This window comes from Drosophila persimilis, unplaced genomic scaffold (assembly GCF_003286085.1).
Source record: "Drosophila persimilis strain 14011-0111.01,24,50 unplaced genomic scaffold, DperRS2 tig00000732-arrow-arrow-pilon, whole genome shotgun sequence".
In the NCBI taxonomy this organism is placed as follows: Eukaryota; Metazoa; Arthropoda; class Insecta; order Diptera; family Drosophilidae; genus Drosophila; species Drosophila persimilis.
Genome location: NW_020825345.1, coordinates 280,166 through 305,561, shown reverse-complemented (window position 1 = coordinate 305,561; position 25,396 = coordinate 280,166). Strand labels below are relative to the sequence as shown.

Genomic DNA, 25,396 nt, shown 5'->3' with positions numbered 1-25,396 from the left:
CCCCCACACTCTCTCTCTCGCCGTATCTCCCTTTTCGGTTTTCGGTTGCTCTATTTGCTCAGTGCTCTCGTATCAAGATGGAAACCGCTGCAAGCTGGTCGGCTGTTTTCGGACCTCGCTTATCAGTCGGTCGGTCGCCAGGCAGCAGATACCCTTCGATATCCCCAATGCCAGATATTGACAGCTCCCGACAATCGGGCAGCATTAACCCCATCGATGAATCGCAACCTGTTTGCCCTGCTATCTGGCTCTGGCTCTGTCTCTGTCTCTGTCTCTGCCTCTGTGGGGCTCTATTAGATGTCTATTTATCCATCACACACGCACACTCACACTCACACTCGCACATTCCTCACGGGCTCGTCATATCTGGCTTGACACGGAGTCACCACGGAGCGGAGGTACGGGAAGGTACGGGGAGGTACGGTGCTACGGAGGTATCGATAAGAGCGTCCAATCCAAATCCAGTTATCTGCCTCGCACTCACACTATCGTCGCTGCCGAAAGGTAAAGCAAATAAAAAACAACACTCCGCCCGATAAGGAGTATCGTATAAAAAGCAATATCTACGAAAATATGTCATTATTTCGTTATTGAACTCCAAAGTGTGCAGTGCGTTCGGTGTGCAGTGCGATTCCGCCGATGTGCAGTGATATATTTTTTCTCATTTTTTTTTTTTCCCCTGAAATATATTCCGTGCGGACGATAGTGTGCCCAAGGATATGGCTAGCACGATCGGTGTGTATTTGGCAAGTAGAATAGCAGGCTTATCACATGTTCCATTCAATCCGCTGTGAGATTCTTCTATTCTACTTTCGACAAACACCCGTTGACATCTTATAGAGCAGCCCTCCCCAACCCCTCACCACCCCACCCCACATATCGTAAGTTCTTTATCTGTCCATCGGTCGAGTGAATCATCGCTCGCCGACAGATAGGTGGGGCTCGGATCCACTCCCTGTCTGATCTCATGGCCCCCACCGCACCCCCACCGCACCGCCACCTAACCTCTTCGCCGAATGCCATGTGATTTATCGCTTATCGCGGCGGTGATTTGGTTCTATATTTTCACAGAAACCTGCTGCTGGCGAAATCAATTCAATATCGCCCCACCCCGCCGATAAGAGCGGGCATTTCTTCACGTAGCACTCCATGGAATCGGCTTTCATCGATAAGGTGAGCGGGGTCTTAGCGTGTCTCCTCGGGGGGGTCTTTGTTCCTTGGCCGCATTTATCTAAGCCAAGTCCACTTTCGTTTGCCCATCAGCCATCAACCAAATTGAAGCTAACGACAGTTTAGTCCTTGCCATTCCCCCACCTCCAGCCCCGCCCCGCCCCGCCCAGTCCTGCCGGCCCCCTTTGGTGGGTAAAAAATAAGCGCCTATATCCATGTCATTTGTCTGTCTGCTCCACTCATCGCTGCCCTGCTGCTGCTGCTGCTGGTCTCCCCTTTGACTCTGCTGCCAGTCAACATAATGAAAATGCAATTAATTTTTTCCAGCAATTTCTTTTGCGCCCTGGCCCCAGGACCCAGGACCCACGACCAGGACCAAGTCAAAGCTGACGCCTCGCCTCGTCTGAACTCTGGCCTCCCCCCTGCCTGCTCCCAGGGCAGGGATGCCACCCATCCCGATCCGACTCGATGCTGTTGCAATATTATGACTCCTGCTGTTTGTTCTGACAGCCGGCTGGGAGGATGGGGGGAGGGGCCGGGGAAAAGCGGCAAAAGAAATGTTTATTGTGAAGCATTTTCTATGGCAATTGCAACGAGCCTGCCCCGGACCCGGCCCCGTCCCCGGCCCCGTCCTCGGCCCCGACAGCTCGCTCCAGCCATTCGCATTAAATGAGGAAACCAATTATTCGCGCTTATAAAGATTTACCGCCATACACTCGCGCGCACACGGAGTTAGACAGTTGGAGATATGGCAGATGCGAGGCAGCCCACCCCCCCCCCCCCGCCCCAAACGGGTGGCTCTGGGATCTGGGATCTCGAATCGGGGATGGGCCTTGGTCGTGGCCTTTGTTTCGCTTCGTTTTTAATGGGAGCACTGCTCTCTGGCCGCAGGCTCGCTGATTAAAGCCGGCATCAGCGCCAGCGCCAGCACCAGCGAATGCATCGGGCCAGAGTCCCTCCACGTCCTGCCTCGTCCTGCGAGGGCAAAAGGATGTCGAATGGAATTGCAACCGCAATCCGAGCAAAGTTTCTGAACAAGACTTCTACCGATACAGGATACGATATGGGAACAGCAGTAATTACTTAAAAATATCCAACCCCCCTCCCACCCTCCGTCTGGGGGTGGCGGCGGGGGGGCCGTCCACTTAGCCCTAATGCTGCCACAATTTCCTGTTGTCCGAAAAACATTTTCGCAACAATTTCGCACATTCCTGATGGAGATTTCCGGGCGAGGCCAATTTGCGGGCCCACAAAGGCCTACTGCTCGAGGACCGGTGGCTGTCTGGGAGCTGTCCCTGCCCCTGCCCCTGCCCCCCGGCATAACTTGTCATTTGTCTTGGACACCCCTCTCGAGTAGGGAAAATCAGAGCAAGATTTCGCTGAAATTACCTTTCATTTTGTCATCAAAAACCACTTGAATAGGGCGCCACGAAGACGGAAGCAGGAGTCGTCTGGCCCGGCCTGGTCCGGGTCCTGTCGTTAGGGGAGTCCTGCCAGAACGGCCGCAGCAATTACAGACGGTACGAGTAATGTCCAGAGCCGCAGGGAGTGTCTTCGGTTTTTGGCTTAAAGCCTTTTAGCCTTGGCTTCCGGCTTGCCTTGGCTTTGGCGCTGGCTGGGGCTCCGTCTCCATCTCCATCTCCGTCTCCGTCTCCGTCTCCTTTTGGCTTTTGCTTTTACAGCTTTTGGCCCTTTTGTGTGTTGCATTTCTTGAAACCGAAAGCGCATTGGGCCAGGAGTCGAGGAGATCTGAAACAGAAGCGTTAAATTAAAACGTAAATACCACTTAGCCGGGCTATAAAGAAAGTGGCAGGTCCCGGACTCAGACCCGGACTCAGACCCGGACCCGGACCCAGACCCGGACCCGTTTCCGGCACTGTAATCAGTGGGTAATTAAGCGAGAGAGCGAAAAGTGAGCAGGACACCTTGAAATTGCTTAATTTGTGCAACCTGATTTAATGACTGGAGCTTCTTTCGGGCTTTCGAGCGGCCAGGATAGGTGGGAGTCCTCCCTGGTCCCCGGTCCCAGCTCCCAGCTCCCAGCTCGTGGCTCCTCCTCCTCCTCCACAAAAGAAGCGCAAACTTCATTTCATGGCACGCTTATCACGAGCCAAACCATAAATAAGGTTCTAAACATTCGTTTTGACAGTTTCATCGGCGCCCAAAGTGCAGCCACACCGAAAAAAGTACAGTCACCGCCTCCCCCCAACCCCCCCGGGCAGCCAACTTTTTTGCAAGTTCTTGTCGGCACGGAGGAGGGGGGGAGACGATATTGCAACTGCTGCACAATGTGCAAAAAATTCTAAACTGCAATAAATTCATCAAATGTGCAATGGAACATGCTGTAATGTCACGCCCACTGCCCCCATCCATCCATCCATCCAGGCTGCGGGGCCCGGCTGTGGGGGACCCGGCTGGGACCCGCTGCATACTCCATTAAATGCGCTCCCCTTTTGGCCAGGAATTGGGTGATATTTTGTAGGCAAATGTGCAATAAATTGTAAATGTTTGTGGGGCCTGGCTGGGTGGTGCTGCTGGGGTGCGGTGCGGTGTGCCAGCTGTTCCAGTGCCTCCACAGCTCCGTTGCAAATTTGTGACGCGCCAAACGAGTCGAGTTCCTCGTAAAACTTGTCCGCTGCACGCCTGTCAACTTTTATAAGTGTTTTTGCAGATTGTTTTTCGTTTCGATGACTTTTTCGGGGACACTTTGTTGGGGGCTTAACAGCGGCGGTGGCATGCAGCGAATGCAATTTAGTGGGTGGTCGTGGGGGCCAGGGGGCCAGGGGGTCAGGGGTCGGGGGAAAACAAATTTTGTTAGAGCCCTGAATGGGTCAATCAATGGATTGCTCTTAAACCATTTTAAATAAATATTAATGGTACTCCCGCAACAGTGGAACGCGTGCAACGCGACCCCCGGCTCACTCGCCGGCCCAAAAGTTGTGCATCCCATGATTTTCCATTCATTGATCTTCCATCTCTCGATTCTCTGGTCACACTTGAACAATTACAGCCTCATTAATGCTCTTTCCGCTGTGGCATGTGGCATGTGGAATGTCGGAAAATATACAAACGAAAGGCGGCTCCCCTCGTGAATGTCCGGCGCTCATTCAATTATGCAATTATTATTTGGCTTTTATTTAATGCAATTAAAAAATTAAGGAGAGTGCGGGGAGGGGGGGAACAATGCAATCAGTCGAGGGCTGCAAACGTTTGAGGTCAATGGAGGAGGAGGGCCCGCGTGGAGGCGCCACAATGTTGCCTAACGCAGCAGAAATGCCCCAACACACACACACACACACACACACAGACACGGATGCATTCCCATTTCCATTCCCCTTTCCACATACGTAATTTAGCTATTAAATCGTATTTTTATCTAGGGGCAGGGGCAGGGGCAGTGGCAGGATCCGAGAGTCCCAGAGATTCGGATATGGGGTCACCGCAATTGGAGGGCCAGCCCTGGAGCCCGGGAGCCCTGGGCCTGGACAGGGCCTTTCACACGTGCCGAGGAAACGAGTTTTCGGGGGAACACATTTCTGCCAACGCAACGGAAACGGAAAATGTTCTATTGGTTAGCCCCGTGCCCCGTGCCCCATGCCCCATGCCCCGCCCCTTGGAGTAGGCAATGCAAATGTCAGCCCCACTCCCAGTCCATCCGTGCGGCCAGCAACAACAGCTTGACACAGTGGAGCGTAAAATTAATCGTGGCAGCAGCCCCACCACCGCCACCGCCGCCACCACCGAACCCACTGCTGGGGCCTGGGCGGAGCTTTTCGGCTACTCGTTTCGTTTTTTACGATCCGGCGGACAGCCTCCCTGCCGGGCTCGGCTTCTGTCCGGACTTATTGGTTCTGCTGCACTTTTATCTGCGGCATGCGGCGTGTGGCGTGGGGCGCCTTTTTCGAATACGTTTTTTCGGTGCACGGTCCCGGTCCTTGGGGTGGCATCAAAATTTAAATTATTAACTTGGGATCGCATAAATCTTGCGCCAGGCCCAAACGGAAATGCCTCCTTGGGGGGCGTGCCCATAAAACGTGTTGGCAATTAACGGCTTATTAATGAAGCGGCCAAGGTAATAACGGTACCGGGGCCACTCTCTTGAAATCCCAGCATTTCTGATTGCATTTTCGTTAACATTTATTTAAAGATTTCCTGCCAGATCTCAATCTCGAGTCTTGAGTGGAAGACATGTGTCGGCAGACCGATGAAACCACAGCAAAATTCGAGATGTTAATTGTCTGGGCCGGCTGCTTGGCCAGGCCATCAATCCCTTCGGTCCAATCATCGTTGCGCCTGTGTGCCAGCAATCCAATTAGTTCACCTGAACATTTTCCAGTCGGTAATTACCAATATGACGACGGAGGGGGAGCCCCCGATGGGCCGACAGTGGCGCATTTTAATCTCTGAAGAAAGTGGGTGGCAACCGCAGAGCCGGACAGGAGCAGCAGCAGCAGCAGCAGCAGACACTGGACAATTAATATTCAAATTTATTAGCCACCTCTGAACCGAGTGTGTGCATTATCAGCAGGCACTTCAAACAGACTGATGCGCAGGGGGGAGGCAGGAGGCAGGACCACCGATGACTGGTCTTTTCTCGTATCTGGTCAAGCACGCACTCGACTGGGGGGAGGAGCAGGACTGGGACTCGGACCCAGACCAGGAGCACTCACTGGAGCAAATCGCTGAAAGTATAGGCGACAATTGCACGATGGGGACCTCTGGGAGATATTTCAACGGCTGAACCGTGCCCTGGCAGGGCCGCCTGGTGTGGCCTGGTGTGGCCTGGTCTCGTGTCACACTGCGCTTAATTATTTGCATATGATTAGACTTAATGGTCGAGTGGACTCGGTAGCTGCCTCCCCGCCCCACTGCTTCCCGCCCCCCAGCCTAATCACACGAGTCAGCTACGTTGTGTAATTGTTAATGATGATTAGATTCAATTTGGGGCATCATTAGTTAGCTGACGAGGCGGCCACAGTCCTCCCCCCCCGAGCAACCGACCACTGGCCCTGCCATTGTCTGGTGCTCTTTAAATTTATGCCAACGCCGCAACTGATGAGGCAGGAGGTGGAGCGACAGGCAGGGAGGCAGGCAGGCAGGCAGGTCCGAGACCCAAGTGACTTACGTGGACGTTGCAACGTGACCTGAGGCCGTTGTCGAGTTTGAGGTTAATTTTGCAAAATTGTCGAGTCAACGGGTTAAAACCTCCATTCACCTCCCATTTCGCTGCTGTCAAGGGTTCTCTCTCCCGTCTCCCGATCCCCCCGATTCCCCCCCTCGGTTGAATAGTTCAAAGTGGTATGCAAATGTGAGGCATTGTGTGGTTTTACTTTTGCCGGAAGGCGTCCTCAGCTCCCAGTCCAGAGCCCGCAGTGCCCGCAGTGCCCAGCCCCTCGCCGGTCATCTTGCGGACTGGACTCGTCCGTCCATTGTGCGATTTTAATCACTCTGAAAGCATCGACGCAAAAGTCAACTAATCGCCGTTAGTGGCCTTCCTCCGTGCTAATTGCTGTGAGCCGTAATTGGACTCGATTCAAGGCTCTTGAGACCCGTCCGACGACGACCCATCTGCCGACGAGAGCAATCGAGCGGAGCACAATATGATTGATTGATTGGTCAGCGTAATCATGAATTATTTTACATTGATTCCGGCTTGGACTTAAGAAAACAAGAGACACTCACTCTCTGTCCCCCTCTGCAAGCCCCTCTCAGTACAAGGATCCGATGGGTATACAATATTTATCTCCAAGATAGTCCAGCCAAAGCACTCGTAACTTGCATTCTGAAGGATGCTTTCTTCAGCAAATCCTTAGATGAATAAAACACGGACATATCGTCCACCTTTTTGGCCGATTTCCTGCCTATGTGGTGGCCCTGGCTCAAGACTTGCATTAATGAAACGCACTTCTCGGGGAAATTACAAAGATTTTTGTAATATATTTTTAATTATGGCCGAAACTTTGCAGGGCCCGCGGCCTGGCCACTGCCGTTGGCAATTTGCCACAATTTTGGTTTCGGTTTCAGTTTATTAACGCAAATTTATTGCAATTAGTGGGGGGGCGGAAAAAAATACAGAATAAATCGCCCGGCGAGGGCGAAAAGTTTTTAATTTAGAGGCGCGGCTTATTATCCGTGGGGGGAGCGCCCCGAATAGGTGAGGAAATGATTAAAAAAGTTGCCAAGGAATTAAAGATTAGTAATGCAAAATTATGCGCAATTTTCATTTCATTTTTCTATCTACCCCGCGAAGAGCCGGCGAAGAGCAAACTTTGGTTTACACATGGCCGAAACGGAATCCGTCCTGCTCTCCAAAGTCCTCGGGAGGAGGAGGTGAGAATGGAGGAGGAGGCGGAGGAGCAGCAGGAAAGACTCCTGCGAACACACGGACCATTCGGGCATGAAATTAACAACGCTCTTGAAAATATTGCTAAATGCAAAAATATTGCTAGCCGGCGAAGACGTTCTCAGATGCAGCTACCAGATACCGGCAGCAGGGGCCCAGACGACAGGGTCTTTGGGCATTTAAATAAACTCAGACTAAGGCGCCGCAGCTCCTCAGATTTATGGTTATTGTGTGTCGAAAGTAAAGCTGCCATCGATGGATGGCCGTTCGTTAAAGGGTTCCACACAGCGAGAGATTCGCAGGGCCATTACGGCAGGGCCCAATACCAATTAAAATTTGGAGCTAACTCTCTTCTCGGGAGCCCTGCCCCGGCCCCGGCCCCCGCAGATGCAATCAAATTCGTGTAATTGTAAAATCAAATCATATTCCCTGTATGCCATAGAAAATATTTATGCTCCCACTCCATGGGCCACGGGCCGGTCCCTGCTCCTTGCTCCCTGCTCCCATGCTCCCTGCCTCTTGCTCCCTGCTCCCCTGCCTCATGCCTCTTGAGGCAATTGTGTGTGGCTGACTGGCAGAAAAATGAACTGCTTGTTAGGACGCAGCCATCCAAGTCCGAGCCCTGCCTTGGGGTGCAGTTTGGATGATTTTATTTTTATTTTTGCCCGAGTGCCCGTCCGCCCTTTCATGGCAAATGGAAAATTGTTGTATTTTGTATTGTTATAGTTGTTGTTGTTGTTGTTGCTCTGTGTGGAGCTCAAGTTGCTGCACTTGAGGGTTCACTTCATGGCAACATATGCGAAAAAATTGACCACCATCAGTGGACCAGACCGGACCGGACCGGACCGAACCGGACTGCCACTTACAGGAAGGTGTAGGTGGCACAGAGGCTGCCGAGAGGCGGTACATGGTAGATGGTAGATGGTAGGTGGTCCATAAGTCTATAATAATCTGAGTGATTGGATTGAGGCAAAGATGTAATCGCCGAGACGTCGAATCGCCGTCACTGAAATGAGTTTCATTTCGAAATGCCCGCCTTTAAAGGCATTTGAAACAAAGAGGAGCCATGCCCGCCCGATGGGCCATTTAAAGCCTTTGGGTGGTAAGCCTTTAAAGGAGTTGCACTGTCCCCTGGGAGCTTTTGGGAACTTGAGCAGCTGTCAAAAAACTTGTCTCGCTCCAAATCGAATTAAGTTCAATTACATTTCTGTGGATTGCAGGGCGAGAGTGTGGAGGCCAACGTCGACGTCGACGTCGACGCTAACCCATCCATCCATCCATCCATCCATCCATCCATCCATCCATCCAACCATCCACTGATGAACTGTCTTTTTTGTTGTTTTTGTTTTGGCGCTTCCTTTGGCTCCCGCTGGAAATGGAAATCGACAACAGAAACATGTTGCAGACAGCACACATGCAGCGCATAGGTGGGGCACCAGGCAGGGAGGCAGGGAGGCAGGGAGGAGTGTGCGAAAAAGTGTGAAAACATTTTTGATTCATTAAAAATTTAAAAAGTTCAAAGTGTTTTGGCAGACGCCTCTTCGGTGTCTCTCTCTCTGTCTCTCTCTCTTTCTCTCTCTCTGTCGGTGTGTCTATGGAAATGGAGCTGCCAACTGGTTTTGTTTTCGAGTGGTGCTGCCGGTGCCGGTGTGGCAGCTGTCGTTGCACGCTCTTAGCCGCACTCTGGAGCATGTATTTAAGGCTTTATTGAATCCTTGGAGCCGCTGGCAGAGCCATTCGCCTCAGTTCACCGTAAAACTTGCAAATCACCAACGAACAAGGACTCCAAGGAGGGATACTTGTCGCCCAACTGTGACCGGAGCGGAGCGGACCGGAAATTGTTCTGCGACCATGAAATGTGCTCGGAAAGGATTTTCGAGTGCCCCGAAAATATTAAAACGTTGCCTTTTCATTCTGTTTCGGCTTTCGGCTTTCGGAGAGGGCCCTCCACAAGTTCTATCTATGCAAAGGGCGATGGCGAAGACAGCTTGCCACTAAGTGGGGGGCGGGGGTGGTGGCGGGTGCCAGGGGCAGACGAATGACAAGGACAAGGAGATTGTCCTCTGGCTTTGATCTGGCTGCCTCAGATTTTCGGCTTGTCCTCAAACGAAATGCAGTCGAGCGTCAATAAGCGCACCTGCGTACATCAAGACGAATCCGGGGCCCACTGTGGCACGGTGCCCCCGGAGACGCTGCCAGCCGTCCGGCCGGCACGGGGCGCTGCTCTTTTGCGGTGGCTGCCCCACTGTGCCCCGTCCTCGTGCTCGATGGGCGTGTAAGCAACGAGTGAGCGAATGAATGACTGAATGAACGACTGAATGGATGTGGGTAGGGCGTTGTCACACTCCTGGAGCTGTCCCTTTTTTTTTCCCCCCATTTTTGCCACTCCTCAGGGGGAGGACGTCGCTCAGGGGGCAGTGAAGCATGTGGCAAAACGATAAACACATTGCGGGCCCTGCATTGTAATCACTTTGACATTTATGCATATCAAGCAAAAACCCTCCAAAAGAGACTCTGTCATCCTCGCAGCGTCTTCGTCATGCCCCATGCCCCAGCCGCCATGCCCCATGCCCCAAGCCCCAAGCCCCTGTCTTCCCATCTCCATTCAAATGTGGCACTTTTAATGATGTCCAAATAAATATATTGGTTCGGATCGGATCAGCCTGTGTATATTTTAATGCTGGTCTGGATTTTCATTTCATTTTAAATGCAAATGCAAATGAAATAAATGCGAATCCACAAGTAAGCATCCAACCGTCCCCCCGGATGGAGGGAGGAGGCCTTACCTTGTATCTGTTTATCGCTCTGTTTCATGGATTTCCCTCTCGATACCCACTAATCGTAGTGGGGCAATGGGTATATTTGACTGTGGAGAGGAGAGCAAAGCCATGTCTTTCTGCCTTCCGCCAATGTACATCCTTCGGTATCTCATAGTCGCTTCATCAACGACTGGTTTCCCTTCAATTTTCCAGCAAAGTTTGCAAAATGAAAACTTCAAAGCGTGTTCACGAGGATTTATTAAATTTGAAGAAAAAGAAACGGAACGAAAGGAAAGGAAACGAATGAAACGAATGAAACGAATGGAAAGGAAACGATTTCGGTTGTGCATTTTGTTTAGTCAGTGAAAGTTTTTAATAGGCGTCAAATGATACAGAAATGGATAATCCACAGAAGCAGACGCGGCTAACACCCCCCTCCCCGCCAGCGCCCGCACAACTATCAGCGCTTGGGGCATGCCCCTCCCCCCGAAGCACCGCCTGACGCCTGGCTGAGCGGGGGAAATGTCTAACATAATAAAGGGGCGCGGAAAACAATGTAATGAAATAATTTCCATTGTTAAAATGATAACAATATATCAGGCAGACACTGCCAACCAGCTTCAGCTCCAGCTCCAACGCCTGCTCCTGCTCCTGCTCCAACGCTCCACAAGAATAGCAATGACATTAACGATGTGCTCCCAGTAGGAGGAGGACACTCGGAAGGAGGGGGGAACAACAGCGTTTGTCGCGGCTGGCTTGACAGTTTCCAGAACCGAATTCTGCGGCCTTCATTGGGGGGCACGGGTGGGTGGCGCAGGGCTGAGGCGTGGCGAGGCGTGGCGAAACGAAAGGCTTGCTTGTCTGCGAGTGTCTGGGGCACATGTTGCCGGCGAAAAAACCAATTTGTTATGCGCTGTAGTACAATTTAACGGCCCTTTGATTCCCCAAATTGCGTGGATGCATTTGAAACGTAGAAAGCACAATGGAGATGCAGCCCGGAAGCCCGCCCCCCAGTCTCCAGTCTCCAGTCTCCAATCCACAATCCACAATCCACAATCCTTTCCCCGGGACTAATTGCCAGCGCACTCGCCATGCCGAACACGTGGAGCTTCTTTTGGGCGGGGGCTGGGGGGTTTTATTGCAAAACTTTGCTCATAAAGCACTAGGGAGGCAGCCAGCCGCGAGCAGTACCATTTGTATTGCTGTCCGAACCCATTTGGCCATGTTAATTCATTAATACTCCTCGTACAGCCTTGACCCAAGCGTCCGTCTTAGGCCCGGGCCCCACCCCACGCCCACCCGCAAACGGTAATTGCCATTTTAATGCCGCTTTACAGTTTCGGCAAAGTAGCGAAAGAAAAGTTAAAATCATGGCATTACGTACTCGCCCGCCTGGGATACAGAAAACTAATTCCCTGGCGCATTAGGCTCCCGTGCGGCACGGCCCGGCACGGCACGGCACGGCACGGCCCGGCGCTCGAGTCTCCACCAACGATAGTCCGGCACAGTGGGCCGATAGCCAGAGAGACGCTTTCTTCGCATTCGCATTCGCATTCGCAATCGCAATCGCATGTCTTTATTGTATGTGTGTGTGCGGATGGATTAAACTATTCTAGAAGATTCCACCGGCCCTCTTGCGGCGCACTACTTCATGGGCCCCTTCGGTATCTCGGAGCGAGGGATGTGGAAGATCTGACGTATCTGCTGGGGAGTCTTGCCCTCGATCATGTTGGCCAGGTGCTTGGCAATCAGTTGCAACAAACCCTTGATGTCCATGTAATCGGCGGCCATCATTAGCTCGATGACAAGGCGTTGCTCCATCTTGAGGAACTCGATGTCCCAGGGAATGATGTCATCGGTGGACCGCCCATTGGCAGCCTCATCTTCAGGCGGCTCGGGGTCGTCCTTGTGGTACTCGGCCCAGATCAGGACCAAGCGCAAAATGTCTGAATTCACATTCGGCAGAACAAGAGGTTCCTTCTTCTTATCCTCCTTGTCGCCATCCTCGAGTAAGCCTTTCATGATTCCCGAGCACTTCAGGAACCTGACGTCGACGTCGAAGTCTTCCCCGTTCGAGGACTGCAGTTTAATGGTACGCATTTTGGTAGCTTCGTTGTTCTGTAGATCGGGTGGGAAGTGCACTTATTTTATAAAACACAAAATCAAACACTAAACCTTACCGACATCACAATTTATCAAATTTGAAAAACGTTTTTGCTTTTTCGTGTTTTTTTTTTTTTTTTTTTTTTCCAGTGACAGGCTGGGAACTAGTGATGGGCAGCTTGGGTGAAATGTCGATACTGTATCGATGCTCGATGCTAGACTACTCGATATTTGTTCAATGTATCGATTTTTCTTGCGATGTATTGAAAAGTATCGTGTATAATTTGTTATTTTGGTTTACATAAAGGGGATTCTTTTATTGAGTGATGATGCGGTTTTAGAACAGGAATATCGCGGGGAAATAATATATTTTCAATTATTTAATAATTATTATATTTATATATGTTAATTTCAGTCCTTAAGCCCCATTTTTTGTGGCTGTCTTTTATCAACAAATATTCACAATCGCAATCGCATGTCTTTATTGTGTGTGTGTGCGGATGGATTAAACTATTCTAGAAGTGTCCACCGACCCTGTTGCGGCGCACTACTTCTTGGGCGCCTGGGAGTGAGGGATGTGGAAGGTCTGACGTATCTGCTCGGGAGTCTTGCCCTTGATCATGTTGGCCAGGTGCTTGGCAATCAGTTGCAACAAACCCTTTATGTCCATATAATTGGCGGCCAGCATTAGCTCGTAGATAGTGCCCTGGTCCACCTTGAGGAACTCGATGTCCCAGGGAATGATGTCGTCGGTGGACCGCTCAAAGGAAGCCTCATCTTCAGGCGGCTCGGGGTCGTCCTTGTGGTACTCGGCCCAGATCAGGACCAAGCGCAAAATGTCTGAATTCACATTCGGCAGAACAAGAGGTTCCTTCTTCTTATCCTCCTTGTCGCCATCCTCGAGTAAGCCTTTCATGATTCCCGAGCACTTCAGGAACCTGACGTCGACGTCGAAGTCTTCCCCGTTCGAGGACTGCAGTTTAATGGTACGCATTTTGGTAGCTTCGTTGTTCTGTAGATCGGGTGGGAAGTGCACTTATTTTATACAACACACAATTCAACACTAAACCTTACCGACATCTCAATTTATCAAACTTGAAAAACCTTTTTGCTTTTTCGTGTTTTTTTTTTTTTTTTTTTCCAGTGACAGGCTGGGAACTAGTGATGGGCAGCTTGGGTGAAATGTCGATACTGTATCGATGCTCGATGCTAGACTACTCGATATTTGTTCAATGTATCGATTTTTCTTGCGATGTATTGAAAAGTATCGTGTATAATTTGTTATTTTGGTTTACATAAAGGGGATTCTTTTATTGAGTGATGAAGCGGCTGCAGAACCGGAATATCGCGGGGAATTAATATATTTTCAATTATTTAGTATTTAATATATAAATATATATTTATATCAGTATTTAACCCCATTTTATTGTAGCTGTCTTTTGTCTCAAATCTGAAGAAACGAAATCATTGTTTTATCGATAATTTTCTTGTGCTTTTTCTTTTGGTTAAGGCTTGATTTTATTTCCTTGGGAATCAGTCTAGTATTCGTCTAAAATGAGCCCTTTTTTATGGCATTAATGCCGCTTTTGTCCCACTGTTCGATGGCCTTTGGTTTTGTGCTGATTTTAGCGCTTTTGTAATTGGAAAATCGCTTCGTATATAGAATGAAATCAATCAAGTGTGGCAGGGTGCACACTAGCCTGCCCCCCCCCCCTTTCGTCTAGCGGGTGAAAAAAGGATACTCTAGTGTTTTTTTCCATTTCACTTCTTTATCTCTGGCCCCCAGTTGATTTCTTTCGCTGAGCAGAGGCTTTCGTTGCTTTCTTTCTCTTTTTTTTTGTTGGTGGGCTGCGGCCTCGTTGGCGTTAAATTAATTTGGTTGCTTTGTTCTTCATTCCAACCAATCCTCCCTCCCTCCCCCACAGACACACACACACACACATGGGAGAGGCCTTTGTATGGATCCGAATGTGCTGCTGCTGTGTTATAAATATTAATGAACTCTGCCTCCTTGAGGCATCATTGTAATTTATTTTACATAGTTTTCGAACTCTTTTCAGAGCTCTTTTCTGCGTTAATTGCCAGAAAAAGTTGTAATTACCATTGAAGAATGGTCCCTGCCCTGCCCCGCCCCGCCCTGCCCTGCCCTGCCAAATGTACGAGTAGTCGCCAGATTTGTGACAATTGCTTGGGCACAGACCAAGACTTTGCCATTTTTAATGATTGTGCGGCCCACAAAACATTCCCCAAAGAACCCAATGAAACTCTATGCCAAAGTAAAGCAAAAGTACGGGGCACGGAGCACGGAGCACGGGGCACGGGGCACGGGGCATGTTGCATGTCAGTGAGTTTCCTTCAAAATGTATGCAAAGGAGTCGAAAATTGTCTGCAAATTGAAAGCGAAATGTGAGCGCATTTTAATAAAACATATGCGGCGCACACTCGCACGACTCCTTCAAAGGACACTCGTACTCCACATGGCTTGCCAATAACTCTTGCACTATCTTGAGCGGACAGACAGACGGACGGGCGGACGGACGGACGGACGGACTCAAGGACCCAAGGACCGACCTCATCGCTCGCCTCGTGGAGAAGAAGTGCAGACAAAGCCGCAGTCACAGTTCGCTATTGCGGCTGAGTTATGGGCGGGCCGGGTTAGAGGGCGCTGCAGGGCCACGCCCACCCGAAAATTTGTGAAAATGTGCAAGCGACACAAAACATTTCGGAATATGTAACATGCTTTTAGGCGGACAAGCCCAGACCGGCACGAGGGCCCCCGGAGCAAAGAAAAACAACATTTTGCGGCCAACATTAAGCCCAACAAAGGGCGGCAGAGTGGGGGGGCTGGGGGATGGGCGATGGGGGGGCAACAATGAACCGAAATGAAATGAACTAAAATAAAATGCCATAGAATAGGAATAACTTGGCTAAAATGCGACAAGAAAATTGTATTACAACAATGGAAAGCGATTGTGGTGAAAAGTACAATAAAATGTCGCTAAATTAGACATGAAGACAACCGCAGCCCAAAGGGCGGTCGGGCTGTGGCTGTGGCGGGGTCGGGGAGGGCCCCTCCCATCCTCCCATCCTCCCGTCCTTCCGTCGGAGGACGAATGGCATATGGCTGTGGCGTGATAAGTGGAGTGCAGGCCAACTAATTGCGCTGGATAGTGGAGTGGATGTGGATCTGGATCTGGATCTGGATGGCACTGTAGAGAGATTTGAGTGGAGACTACTCAACGGAGGTTAATTATCTGTGGAATACAATATATTCCAGATACGAATCGAGTATTCGGTTTCCCCATCGATGAGCAACAGATGAGCCCCGGGGATCCGTCGCTGCGCAGCGGAAATTAAAGGCAAAGTCACGTGCGGGCTTTTCAAAAACAATTTAATAAGACAATTTCGACAAAAAATAATATGCCATAAGGCGGAAGGCGGAAGGCAGACTGTCCTGTCCGTCCGGGTATGGGGGGGCGTAATAGGCTGCCGGATGGAAACTCTTTGCGCCAGTGTCCAGGGGGATTGAAAATTATGCGATTATCGTGACATTAAGGCGGGAGAATGAAACCCACGCAAGCCGCTTAAAATGCTATCAAAGCTATATTGGTCGAGAGCTTCCGTCTGGGTCGCCCCCTTCACCAGCCCCCCCCCACCACCGAAGGCAGCACTGACAACACAATGAAGGAGCAGGACCAGCCAGACGATGAGGCGACAGGACATGCTACAAGCAACGACTCTGACGCTGACTCCGACTCTGACTCCATCTAGGACTCTCACTTCTTCCACTTTGTGTGAAATAATTGCTAGGAATTTTCACGCGTATTTCCGCCTTTGCCTTCCGCTGTAGTCGTCGTCGTCGTCCTCGTCCTGGGAGTGACTTCCTCCATCCCCGACCAGCAGGAAGCAGGAAGGACGGAGGACGGAGGGCGGAGGACGGAACCCTGCCTGGGCACTAAAAATTTCACAGCAATTTTCAGCTCACCTGCGCGCAAAGCATTTCCACAGCTCGTTCCGTTCGTCGTTGCGATTTTAACAATTTTATTAAATTGAATTTATATCATTTACACGCTTGTCGACTCCAAGTCTGCCGCGGACAAGGGGCTATACGTTCACCCTCCTCCTCAACACCCCCCTCGTGTTGCCATTTAATTTGGCGCTTTCGTTTTATGTGGCATTTGTGCAGGATATACTCCCGCGTACATCCAGCCAGAGAGAGAGAGAGAGACATTTTTTGCTAGGCTTTCGGCAATTCTTGCTTTCATGATTATTGATGCGGGTGAAATTTAATTGGTGGCCCTCTGTCTGCCCGGAGAATGTCTCCCGGCCTCGTCCTCGTTGAGACCTTTGTGGCCTGCCGTCCCGCCGTCCTGTCGTCCTGCCGTCTGGCCTGCTTATTAGATAATATTTTTCCAGACTAACGAGTTGGAGCCGCCGCTGCTCTCAGGCCTATTAGACCACTTGAGGGGGCGTTGGGGGATGGCCTCCTGCCGCATCGCTGGGATAACGTATCTCCCTCTCGACCAGCTCTCTTTCAAATCCGAATTGCAACATTTGAAGTATTTCCAACTGCCGGAAAAAACTTGAAAAGAATTGCCACGCATGTCTGCGCCAGAAATTTGTTTAAATAAAAGCCAAAAACTTTTCTTATTTCGCGTAAGGCTCTCTTACAAGAAAAAAAACCAAAAAAAAAAAAAAGTAAAGAAAGGAGAAAGGAGAAACGAATACGAACCGGGAAGAACAACAAACAAATAAGCGGCAAAGAAAACTTCGACGCCGATACAATTTCGTAAAATGTCGAAAACTGTGATTGCGTTGAAGCCCGAACTGCTGCCGCGCGGCGCCCCCCTTGGTGGAAGCTACCAACTTTTGAGTCAAATGTAAATACTTTTCCTGGCAAATATTATCACAATTCCACGCGGCTGCTGCTGCTGCTGCCAGAGATACTAAATAAACTGTGGGCTTGGGCCGTGGCGCGCGGGGGAGCGAGGGGGAGCCGGAAATATCCTGCAATTGCAATCAGTGCGGAGGGAAGGTGGGTGGCAGGTGGGGGGATTCTTCGGGAGGCAGATGCCCCATAATCCGCCACTTGTCAGTGCCGCCCCCCTCCCCCTTTGATTGTTGTGGCCCTAAAGAAGCGATGGAATGCTAATCTCCGCCCTGTGCTGCGCCCCCCCCTCGCATATTTCTATGGCCAATTAGGCAGGCCAATGCGTTGGACAAATTAGCCGAAAACCCAGAGACCCCCTCACCACCACCCCTTGAGCCGGGGCGCACTGGGGGCGCATAAAAATTCATTGCCTCGAATATTGCGCATACGCCGCGTGGTGCTCGGTAAACTGCAAAGCGATAAACTTCAAGTGCCCCTGCAATGGACGACCACATGGCCATCTCGTTTCGCAGGGCAATGACTAGAACATGCCATGGCATGACCCTCCGCATCCACATCCACATCCACATCCGCATCCGCATCGATTACCATTACCCGAAAGGGGTGCTCGGGTTTCGGGCTACAGGCGAGCCCTGTCAGGGGCCCGGCCATGCCATATTAATCTGGTTAATGATGAAACTGAATCAGCGTTTTAAACGAGCCACTGCACAATGAAGTGCTTGGTCCTGCCCCCAGACTTCTGCCCCAGACTCCACCCGTGTCCTGCTTGCCCGCTTGCCTGCTGCTGTGTCGCATAAATGGCCCGGCCTGGAAATAAATTAGCTGCGGCTTTCTCTCGACTCTCGGCTCTCGGCTCACGACTCTCGACCATTGGCCATAAAGTTGGCCAACTCATGGCGTTTTTTTTTCTGTTCTGGCCCGCTGTCGCATCCTCGACTTGGCTTTAAGGCGACTTTATCTCGCCGCTCCTTAATGGCGGAACCTTGTAAACCTTTAAAACAAATTTTTGCTTCGCACCCTCTCGTGTTGCTCCCCCCACCACCCCTTTGCCACGCAGTAACCGAAAAATTGGTCAATTATTCAAACGAATTTCACGCATTTAATTGTGTAAATTTAGCCAGGCATGACAGACATCCACACACACACACACACACACACACACACACATGTACACCCTGCCACACACCACCACCCCCTGCCGCGCCGATGGCCGCCCCCTTCCGTGATTCGGACTCTGATGTGCCTCGCCTAACGTAACGTAACGTCATAATCACCCCGAAGCGCACGTAATTGGCCAATCAATTGTGTCATTGTTCGCATTTATAACGCGGCCTCTCGGACTCCACTACGGCCGTACGGCCGTACTGCTGTACGGCTCTGTCTGGCCGTGGGCTCTACGGTCCGCTGTGATTTATTTGAGAGGCAAGAGGCGGAAGGCGGCAGGGGGGGGGGCTCCACAGATGGACATTATTCCAAGTGTTAGGCCTAACCAAAACAGAAATAGTTACAGTTACAGTTACACTGGAAATGACCCGAAAAACTGCAACTGCAGCTGCAAATGAGGAGGATCCTGCAGCAGAAGTTTTTCATGCAGTTTTTGTTTCGTTTTTGGTTTTGTTTTCAGTTGTAACTTTTTAACAAATGCACAAAACGAATGACAACTTCCGTTTCCGGTGGGTGGGCGCTGGAACAGTAAGAGGGGGGTTGGGGGGGGGGGGGGCCCACGGCCGGCTGTCACAGCGAAAAATTACATGCCTTGCGCAAAAGTTTTGCCTCTTCATTATTCTAACATCAAGTCGACACGAGTTGCGGTTTTTGCAATTTTTCTTCAACTTCCCACAACGTCGCCGCATTCTTGTGCTTCTCCGGAATTTCTGCACCGTCAGACAAAGTGTGAAACGAGGCACAAAACTTCTTGGGAGCCCACCCGTACCCGTACCCGTACCCGTACCCGGACCCGGACCCGGACCCACGCGCGTCGCGGCGCACATGCTGCCAGCGACTCGAGACACAGGGACCGGGGGATAGGGGGGACCGGGGGGACAGGGTGCAGAAATTATACGCTGCATTTTAATCACAATTCAAATCAACGGCAGAATCATCGTCATTATTCCCAACAGCAGGCGCTTCTTGAAGAGAGTGTCGCGCGTCTCTCCGGCAATCCATTGAAGGAATGTGGACCAACTTTTTCGGAGTGCTCCACGTGGCTGCCACTGCTGCTGCCACTGCTGCTGCCGGTTCCTCATTAACTCTGTGCGCGTCGGCTGTTGGCTGGCAAGCGGTTAAAGTTGTTCCCATTCCCTGACGAACAAGGCTAATGTTCAGCACGGAATTAACTCGATTTTTAAGTAGAAAAGAGCAGGCTCCTCGCCTGGAGGCCTCCCTCCTCCATGCACCGCCAGAACAATGCCACACCAGGCCCTGGCCCTGGCTCTGTCCCTGGCCCTCTTCCGATTCATTTACAATTTATTTCCACATTTATTGCCAACATTTCGGGCGTAAACATTTACAAATGAAATTGAGCATGCGATTGTGTTGCGTAAATATTTTTAATAGCTGTAAAATTACAGCAGTCAAGGATCGCGCCGGATAGGGAGGATAGGGAGGACCCCCCCCCTCCCATCATAGTTCGTGGAGAGCAGGCGCTTACCTTTGCCTCGATTGTCGATTGTCGATTGGGGCAAAAGTTTACTGGACACTTTCCATATGATTTATTAATGTTTAAGCCAATGCAATTTGCCAATCTTTGACAGATTGCGATAAGAGCAGGCACTAGGCACCGAGCACCAGGCACCAGGCACCGGGCACGGGGCACGGGGGCACCGGGCAGAAGAGAGACCCAAAAGACCCTCAAGAGAAAATGGAAACTGTCAAAATGAGGCAAAATCAATGACAGTTGCAATTTGGAAAAGTTTTTGCACCCCAATCACCCCCCACGCCCCACCCCCCACCATCCTCATAACGGGAATGGGGGGGGGGAGCAAGTTCTTGCCTCGGTTTCTGGGTCCTCCGCCTCGATCGTATCGTATGGGGCAATTAGCATTTTGTGGCAATGTTGCAACAATAATTCAGCGAGCCAGCAGGAGTCCCAGACCAAGCCAGACCACGCCAGACCAGAGACCAGAGACCAGAGACCAGACCAGACCAGGGGAAAAAAAACTCTGCCGAAGACTGAGAGAGAAAAAAATTATTTGATTATCCTGCGGCCATGCGCTGTCACAATTTTGCAGACTTCCCGCCGAGCGTGTCGAGCGAGTGTCCGTCCAGGAGTCGAGGAGTCGAGCAGTCGAGCAGTCGAGGAGGAGCCTCCCGGAGAGAAGTCCTGCTGCAGCAGCACCCTGAAAAGTGCCACATCAGCGAAAGTCTGTTAACTTCCGGTTTATGGTTGCAGCAGCTTATAGAGTCATTTCCGCCTGCTCCTCGTCCGTGTCCGTGTCCGTGTCCGAGTCCGAGTCCTTGCCTGGGTCCTCGTCCTCGTCCTCGTCCAGTTCCCATTCATTCGGCTCAGCCAGGCAGCCGTGCAGCTGGCGGTGCCCGCAGACCATTCTATTAAATCATCATTTCATTCCTAGCCCCTCACCCCTCACCCCTTCACCCGCCCCACTGCTGCTCCTGCACTGCGCTTGCGGTAATTTCTTTCTCATTTTTTGTCTCATTTTTTTTTTTTTTCGTCGGTTGCAAGTGCTTCCTTTAGATTTATAATTAAGATTTGGTTAGCAGCAAATAGCGGCTCTTTTTGAATTTATGCGGCCTGCTGCCTGCTGCTCTGCTGCCCGTAAAAGCGGTAATTTATCATATTTTTAGCGTCAGTCTCCAACAAATTATATGGGCTGCCACGTGGGTGGGGGGCGGGGGCCCAAAAACTTCTGAACAGTGCAATTTAATTACGCCGAGAGGCCTGGACGGATGGCCAGTACCTGGGAGGGCCAGCGGAGGGCCAGTGGAGGGGCCAGCGGAGGGGCAGCGGAGGGGCAGCGGAGGGGCCGGCGGAGAGCCAGCAGAGGGGCTCCCATAACCCAACGAACAGCTGAGCGGCAGATCTCCTCCTCTGATAGTTCTGCGTGCAACAGATCTTGATCACGAACGCACTCGAATATTGTAAATGGAATATTGATGATGTTCTAATGGCCACTATTTCGGGCAAGAATCGAATTCAATCAGCGAAAGGGAGGCGTGGACGATGGCTGCGATCTGTAGAGCTCTTGTTGCTGGACTGCTGCTCTGCAGTGCCTGGCGCCTGCTGGAGGGACAAAAGGTTCGAATATCCTCCTAAATATCGCCCTGAGAGTGCTCTTTCACGCTGTCTTGCAGTCCCTGAGTTCGCTGCTCTTCCGGCGGATTGTCACCGACTACAACAGCAAATATCTGTCGCACTACGAGGCGTCGGTGAGTGCGGACTATACGACCGTGAATTTTACCCTACATTTAATACGGACCATCACGGTGGATATCTGGCTGCGGGCCACGTTGGCCCAGCGCGTGTCCAAGAGGGAGAACAGCTACCGGAACGTCTTCACCTACAATGTCAATCTGTGCCACATCTTGGGCAAGGCCAGGGGCCAGAGCATCATCAATTTCTGGCTGGAAAACGTCATGAGGGACTCCAATATGCCCAAGCAGTGTCCCCTGAAGGAGGTACTCGACTACCCAGACTCGTAGGTAGGCTGTACAACTCTCGTGACGCCTTGTTTTTACAGGGAAACTATACCATGCTGAATATTCAATCGGACAAGGAGACCATACCCCGATTCGTGCGCTCGGGGAGCTTCAGCATCGACTCCAATCTGTACATGAGGGAGTGGCACAACGATAACCTGACAAACACCGTCTTCTATGTGGATATCAGAATGAAGTGAGGCGCCGCAGCCGTCAAATTTGTCACATTAAAACGCAATGAATCATTGAAGAGCTCAAATCTCCACTGGCTAACACAATTTCTCACTTCCAATCGAGTAAATCGTTGCACGTGCATTTCGCATAAATAAATTAATGAGCTCTCCAGCAAGGACACGGACAGAGGGCAGGGATAGGGACAGGGATAGGGACAGGGACAGGGATACGGCCAGGGACATGGACATGGACACCAACACGGACACGGACACGGACACAGATTCGAGTACGGAACGTGGCTGCACGCTGCACGCTGCACGCTGCGATTTATGCGAGTGCGGGCAAACTAAGCGCAAAATAATTTAAACACTGTCAATAATAGTTTGGGGACAAAGTATTTTTCCATCGACAAGTTGCTCCTTGGCGCCGTCATCGTTCTCTCCTCTCGACACGTTCGCACGGGCTCCTTGCCCTGCCTGGCCCTGCCTGGCCCTGCCTTGGCTCGGATTTGCCATCAATTGCACTTCCGTTGCACGAATGATGGGGCAAAGCGCAATTTCTTGTATTTTTGTCGAAGGAATCGAACGAACGAACGCCACGCAGGGCAGGGCCAATGCAACCAGAGCCGGATCCGGAGCTACAATCGGAGTAGGAGTGGGAGTGGGAGTGGGAGTGGGAGTGGGAGTCGGAGCTTCTTTGAAACAAATGGAGGTGGAACTGGAGAATGGAACCAGGAGAAGTGGCATCGTGTACTCAAGGAAATTGCCATCATTATACTTGTCGCAGTTGTCGCACTTTGTGTTAAATAACGTTTAATGTTTGTTTGGCGTGAAATTGATTTACAAAGGGAAACCGACCGGATCGCTGGCATTGGAGAGGGAGAAGGAATAGTGGAAGGGGAAGTGGAAGTGGAGGGAGACCACTATCATTGGTCTGGCGCTTAAGAGCTTGGCCCTAAGCCCAGAAGAATATGCAGTAAATTGAATCAATTTTCAGGCATTCTGTGGCATCATTTCAAAGGCCTCCCCAATTAGACGCTTCGCTGGGCATTTGAACTAATTAGGCAGAGCCTCACCTGACTTTCACTCACTCGCTCACTGACACACTCTCATTAGTCATCAGACATGTCTGCAGGCGTTGTCAGGAGCAGGAGGAGCAGGAGGAGGAGGAGGAGGAGCAGGAGGAGGAGGCGGTGTTGGGGTCGGTGGGGGATCATCATCATACAACCTATAATTATACCAGCGGGAATCGCAACAAATTGGCGAGCACAAAGGCCTCGGGCAAATCGTGTGGACCGCCCAGAGGGTGGGCGGCGGCAATTAGGAAGCGATAAAGTTAAACGCTACACACACAACCCCCCGCCACCCCCCTCTACCCCACAGGGGAGCCCAAGGAGGACCAGTCAAATGCAGTTAAAGAAAGCGTCAACAGTTGTCGCCTAATGTATCCTTTTTGTGCCCTGTAATGGCAAGGAGCAGGGCAATATTTGTGGCAGCCAAAACGAAGCGGAATACTGGAGTAGTGGGTATTCTTATGGTCCAGTCTCTGGGTCGCCTTCTGTGTTTCTTTTCTGCCTGTGCCCTTTGCTGCATGCGACAGCTGCGATTCCTTGGAAAGACACAAGGCATACGACGAGGACAATGCGGCTAAATTGAACGTTCCACTCGGAGCATCTTGCACCCGTTCGCCGCATCGATAATCAACGCCATGCCGTGCAACATGTTGCCGCCTTGTACAGGATATTATTATTTCTCGTCATGAAATTGCTGCCAGACGCAGCCCGGAGACAGGGTGGCGCACAGGGTGGCGCAGATGCAGGTAGTAATGATTGCATTCTCAACGGCTGGCGGCAGGAAGTGTCAACATCATTACGGGTATTGCATCGATTATGTTTGAGCTACGACTACAGCCGAGCACTGATTTTTATTGCGTTGATGGAGGATGTTTGGGTGGCGTAAGCGTCTTTAGTTCGACAGGATCGCATCAATCATCAGGGTGAGGGTCTCGTCGTAGGACCTGGTCTTGTACTTCCCGTAGAAGAACCCGAGCTTGCCGCGGTACTCGCCCGGAATGAGGAACCTGTGGGTCATGGCGCTGCCCATGCGCCAGTCGTGCATGTAGTAGTGGCCCATCTGGACGGGGCAGTTGTACATGAAGTTGCCGTGCTTGGTCATGTCCTTGAACCAGGACTTGAACAGGCTGTTCTTCACGGTCGAGGTGACGGCACAGACGTCGTTCACCTGGCTGAAGACCGACTGGAAGTTCTTGGCATTCGCCAGCCGCAGCTGGATGTCGATGTGCACCCTGAAGCCCCTCAGGATGGGCCTGTTGAGGTCCATGTCCATGTTCATCATATTCCTCGAAATGGTCAGCGAGAAGTTCTTGAAGTACTTGGGGTTGTAGCTGCAGTTGCCCGCCAGGAACTCCACACTGCGTTCCTGGAAAGGATCTCGGCTTGAGCGGGGACCCACAAGGGGAATCGGAGGGATCTTACCCCTGCAACGAGCTGCGATTGAAGGCAGAGCAGAATAATCACGGAGTAATGAGGCAATTTGCACATTTCGAAGCCCACGACAAAACGCAAATGAAAAACCGAATGCTTCAGAGCCAATTACGGACATGGGGGGCCATTTATTTCCAAGTCATTAGCCATTCGATGCCAGATCAGATGATGGCTGATGGATGATTGCATCGGCCGTGCAGCTCATTATGAAGTCTTCGTCTTTGCCCTTGTACTTGCCGTAGAAGTTGTAGGTCTGCAGGCGGTACGAGCCGCTCGTTATGAACGGCGGCACCAGGCCCTCCCCGAACTGCCAGCCCCTCAGGTAGTAGTGGCCCGTCTTGAGGGGGCACTGGCGCAGGAAGTTGCCGTACTTGAGCATGTTCTTGTACCACTTTTTGAACAGATTCACCTTGGCGGCGTTCACAATGTGGCACACGTCCACGCTGGTGGAGAAAAGGCTCTGGAAGCTCTTGGAGTTGCCCACCCGCAGCTGGAAGTCCAGGCGGGCCCGCCAGCCCTTCGGCAGGGGCCGCCGCAGGTTCATCTCCAGAAAGATCTGGTCGTTGCGTATGCTGAAGGAGAAGTTGTCAAAGTATTCGCGGTTGAACCGACTTTCCCCAGCGATGAATCGGATGTTGCGATCCTGACGGGACAAAGAGTGAGAAACCCGCTGTGGATGTCCCTGGAAAATACTCACCGCCTCGGCGGAGCACAGAAACAGACACAGAAACTCCACAAGCTGTAACATACACATCATCTGACGACCCATTGCTCTTTACTAAACCCAGGAATCGGCT

The 25,396-nt window shown here is 51.2% G+C and overlaps 5 protein-coding genes across 6 annotated transcripts; 1 reads left to right on the top strand and 4 right to left on the bottom strand.

The window, feature by feature from the left end:
- Positions 1 to 11,823: 11,823 nt before the first annotated feature.
- On the bottom strand, positions 11,824 to 12,473 carry LOC6603434 (S-phase kinase-associated protein 1). The gene is made up of 2 exons (XM_002028376.2): positions 12,453 to 12,473; positions 11,824 to 12,390 (listed from the first exon to the last, which is right to left on the bottom strand). The coding sequence occupies exons 1-2, from the start codon at positions 12,456 to 12,458 to the stop codon at positions 11,917 to 11,919; spliced, it is 480 nt and encodes a 159-aa protein (XP_002028412.2). The 5' UTR covers positions 12,459 to 12,473; the 3' UTR covers positions 11,824 to 11,916.
- Positions 12,474 to 12,793: 320 nt separating this feature from the next.
- On the bottom strand, positions 12,794 to 13,504 carry LOC6603435 (S-phase kinase-associated protein 1). Of its 2 annotated transcripts, none has more exons than XM_026992337.1 (2): positions 13,450 to 13,504; positions 12,794 to 13,387 (listed from the first exon to the last, which is right to left on the bottom strand). In XM_026992337.1, exons 1-2 carry the CDS (start codon positions 13,453 to 13,455, stop codon positions 12,923 to 12,925), a joined length of 471 nt encoding a protein of 156 aa, XP_026848138.1. In that variant the 5' UTR covers positions 13,456 to 13,504; the 3' UTR covers positions 12,794 to 12,922. The 2 variants fall into 2 exon arrangements, with proteins under 2 accessions (XP_026848138.1, XP_002028413.1); XM_002028377.2 differs by having other exon boundaries at positions 13,454 to 13,466.
- Positions 13,505 to 21,446: 7,942 nt separating this feature from the next.
- LOC6603436 lies at positions 21,447 to 22,167 on the top strand. The gene is made up of 3 exons (XM_002028378.2): positions 21,447 to 21,521; positions 21,578 to 21,901; positions 21,964 to 22,167. The coding sequence occupies exons 1-3, from the start codon at positions 21,447 to 21,449 to the stop codon at positions 22,120 to 22,122; spliced, it is 558 nt and encodes a 185-aa protein (XP_002028414.2). The 3' UTR covers positions 22,123 to 22,167.
- A 1,893-nt stretch (positions 22,168 to 24,060) lies between these two features.
- On the bottom strand, positions 24,061 to 24,656 carry LOC6603437. The gene is made up of 2 exons (XM_002028379.2): positions 24,591 to 24,656; positions 24,061 to 24,534 (listed from the first exon to the last, which is right to left on the bottom strand). The coding sequence occupies exons 1-2, from the start codon at positions 24,654 to 24,656 to the stop codon at positions 24,061 to 24,063; spliced, it is 540 nt and encodes a 179-aa protein (XP_002028415.2).
- Positions 24,657 to 24,696: 40 nt separating this feature from the next.
- LOC6603438 lies at positions 24,697 to 25,368 on the bottom strand. Its single transcript, XM_026992394.1, has one exon. The coding sequence runs from the start codon at positions 25,366 to 25,368 to the stop codon at positions 24,742 to 24,744; it is 627 nt and encodes a 208-aa protein (XP_026848195.1). The 3' UTR covers positions 24,697 to 24,741.
- Between the last annotated feature and the right edge of the window lie 28 nt (positions 25,369 to 25,396).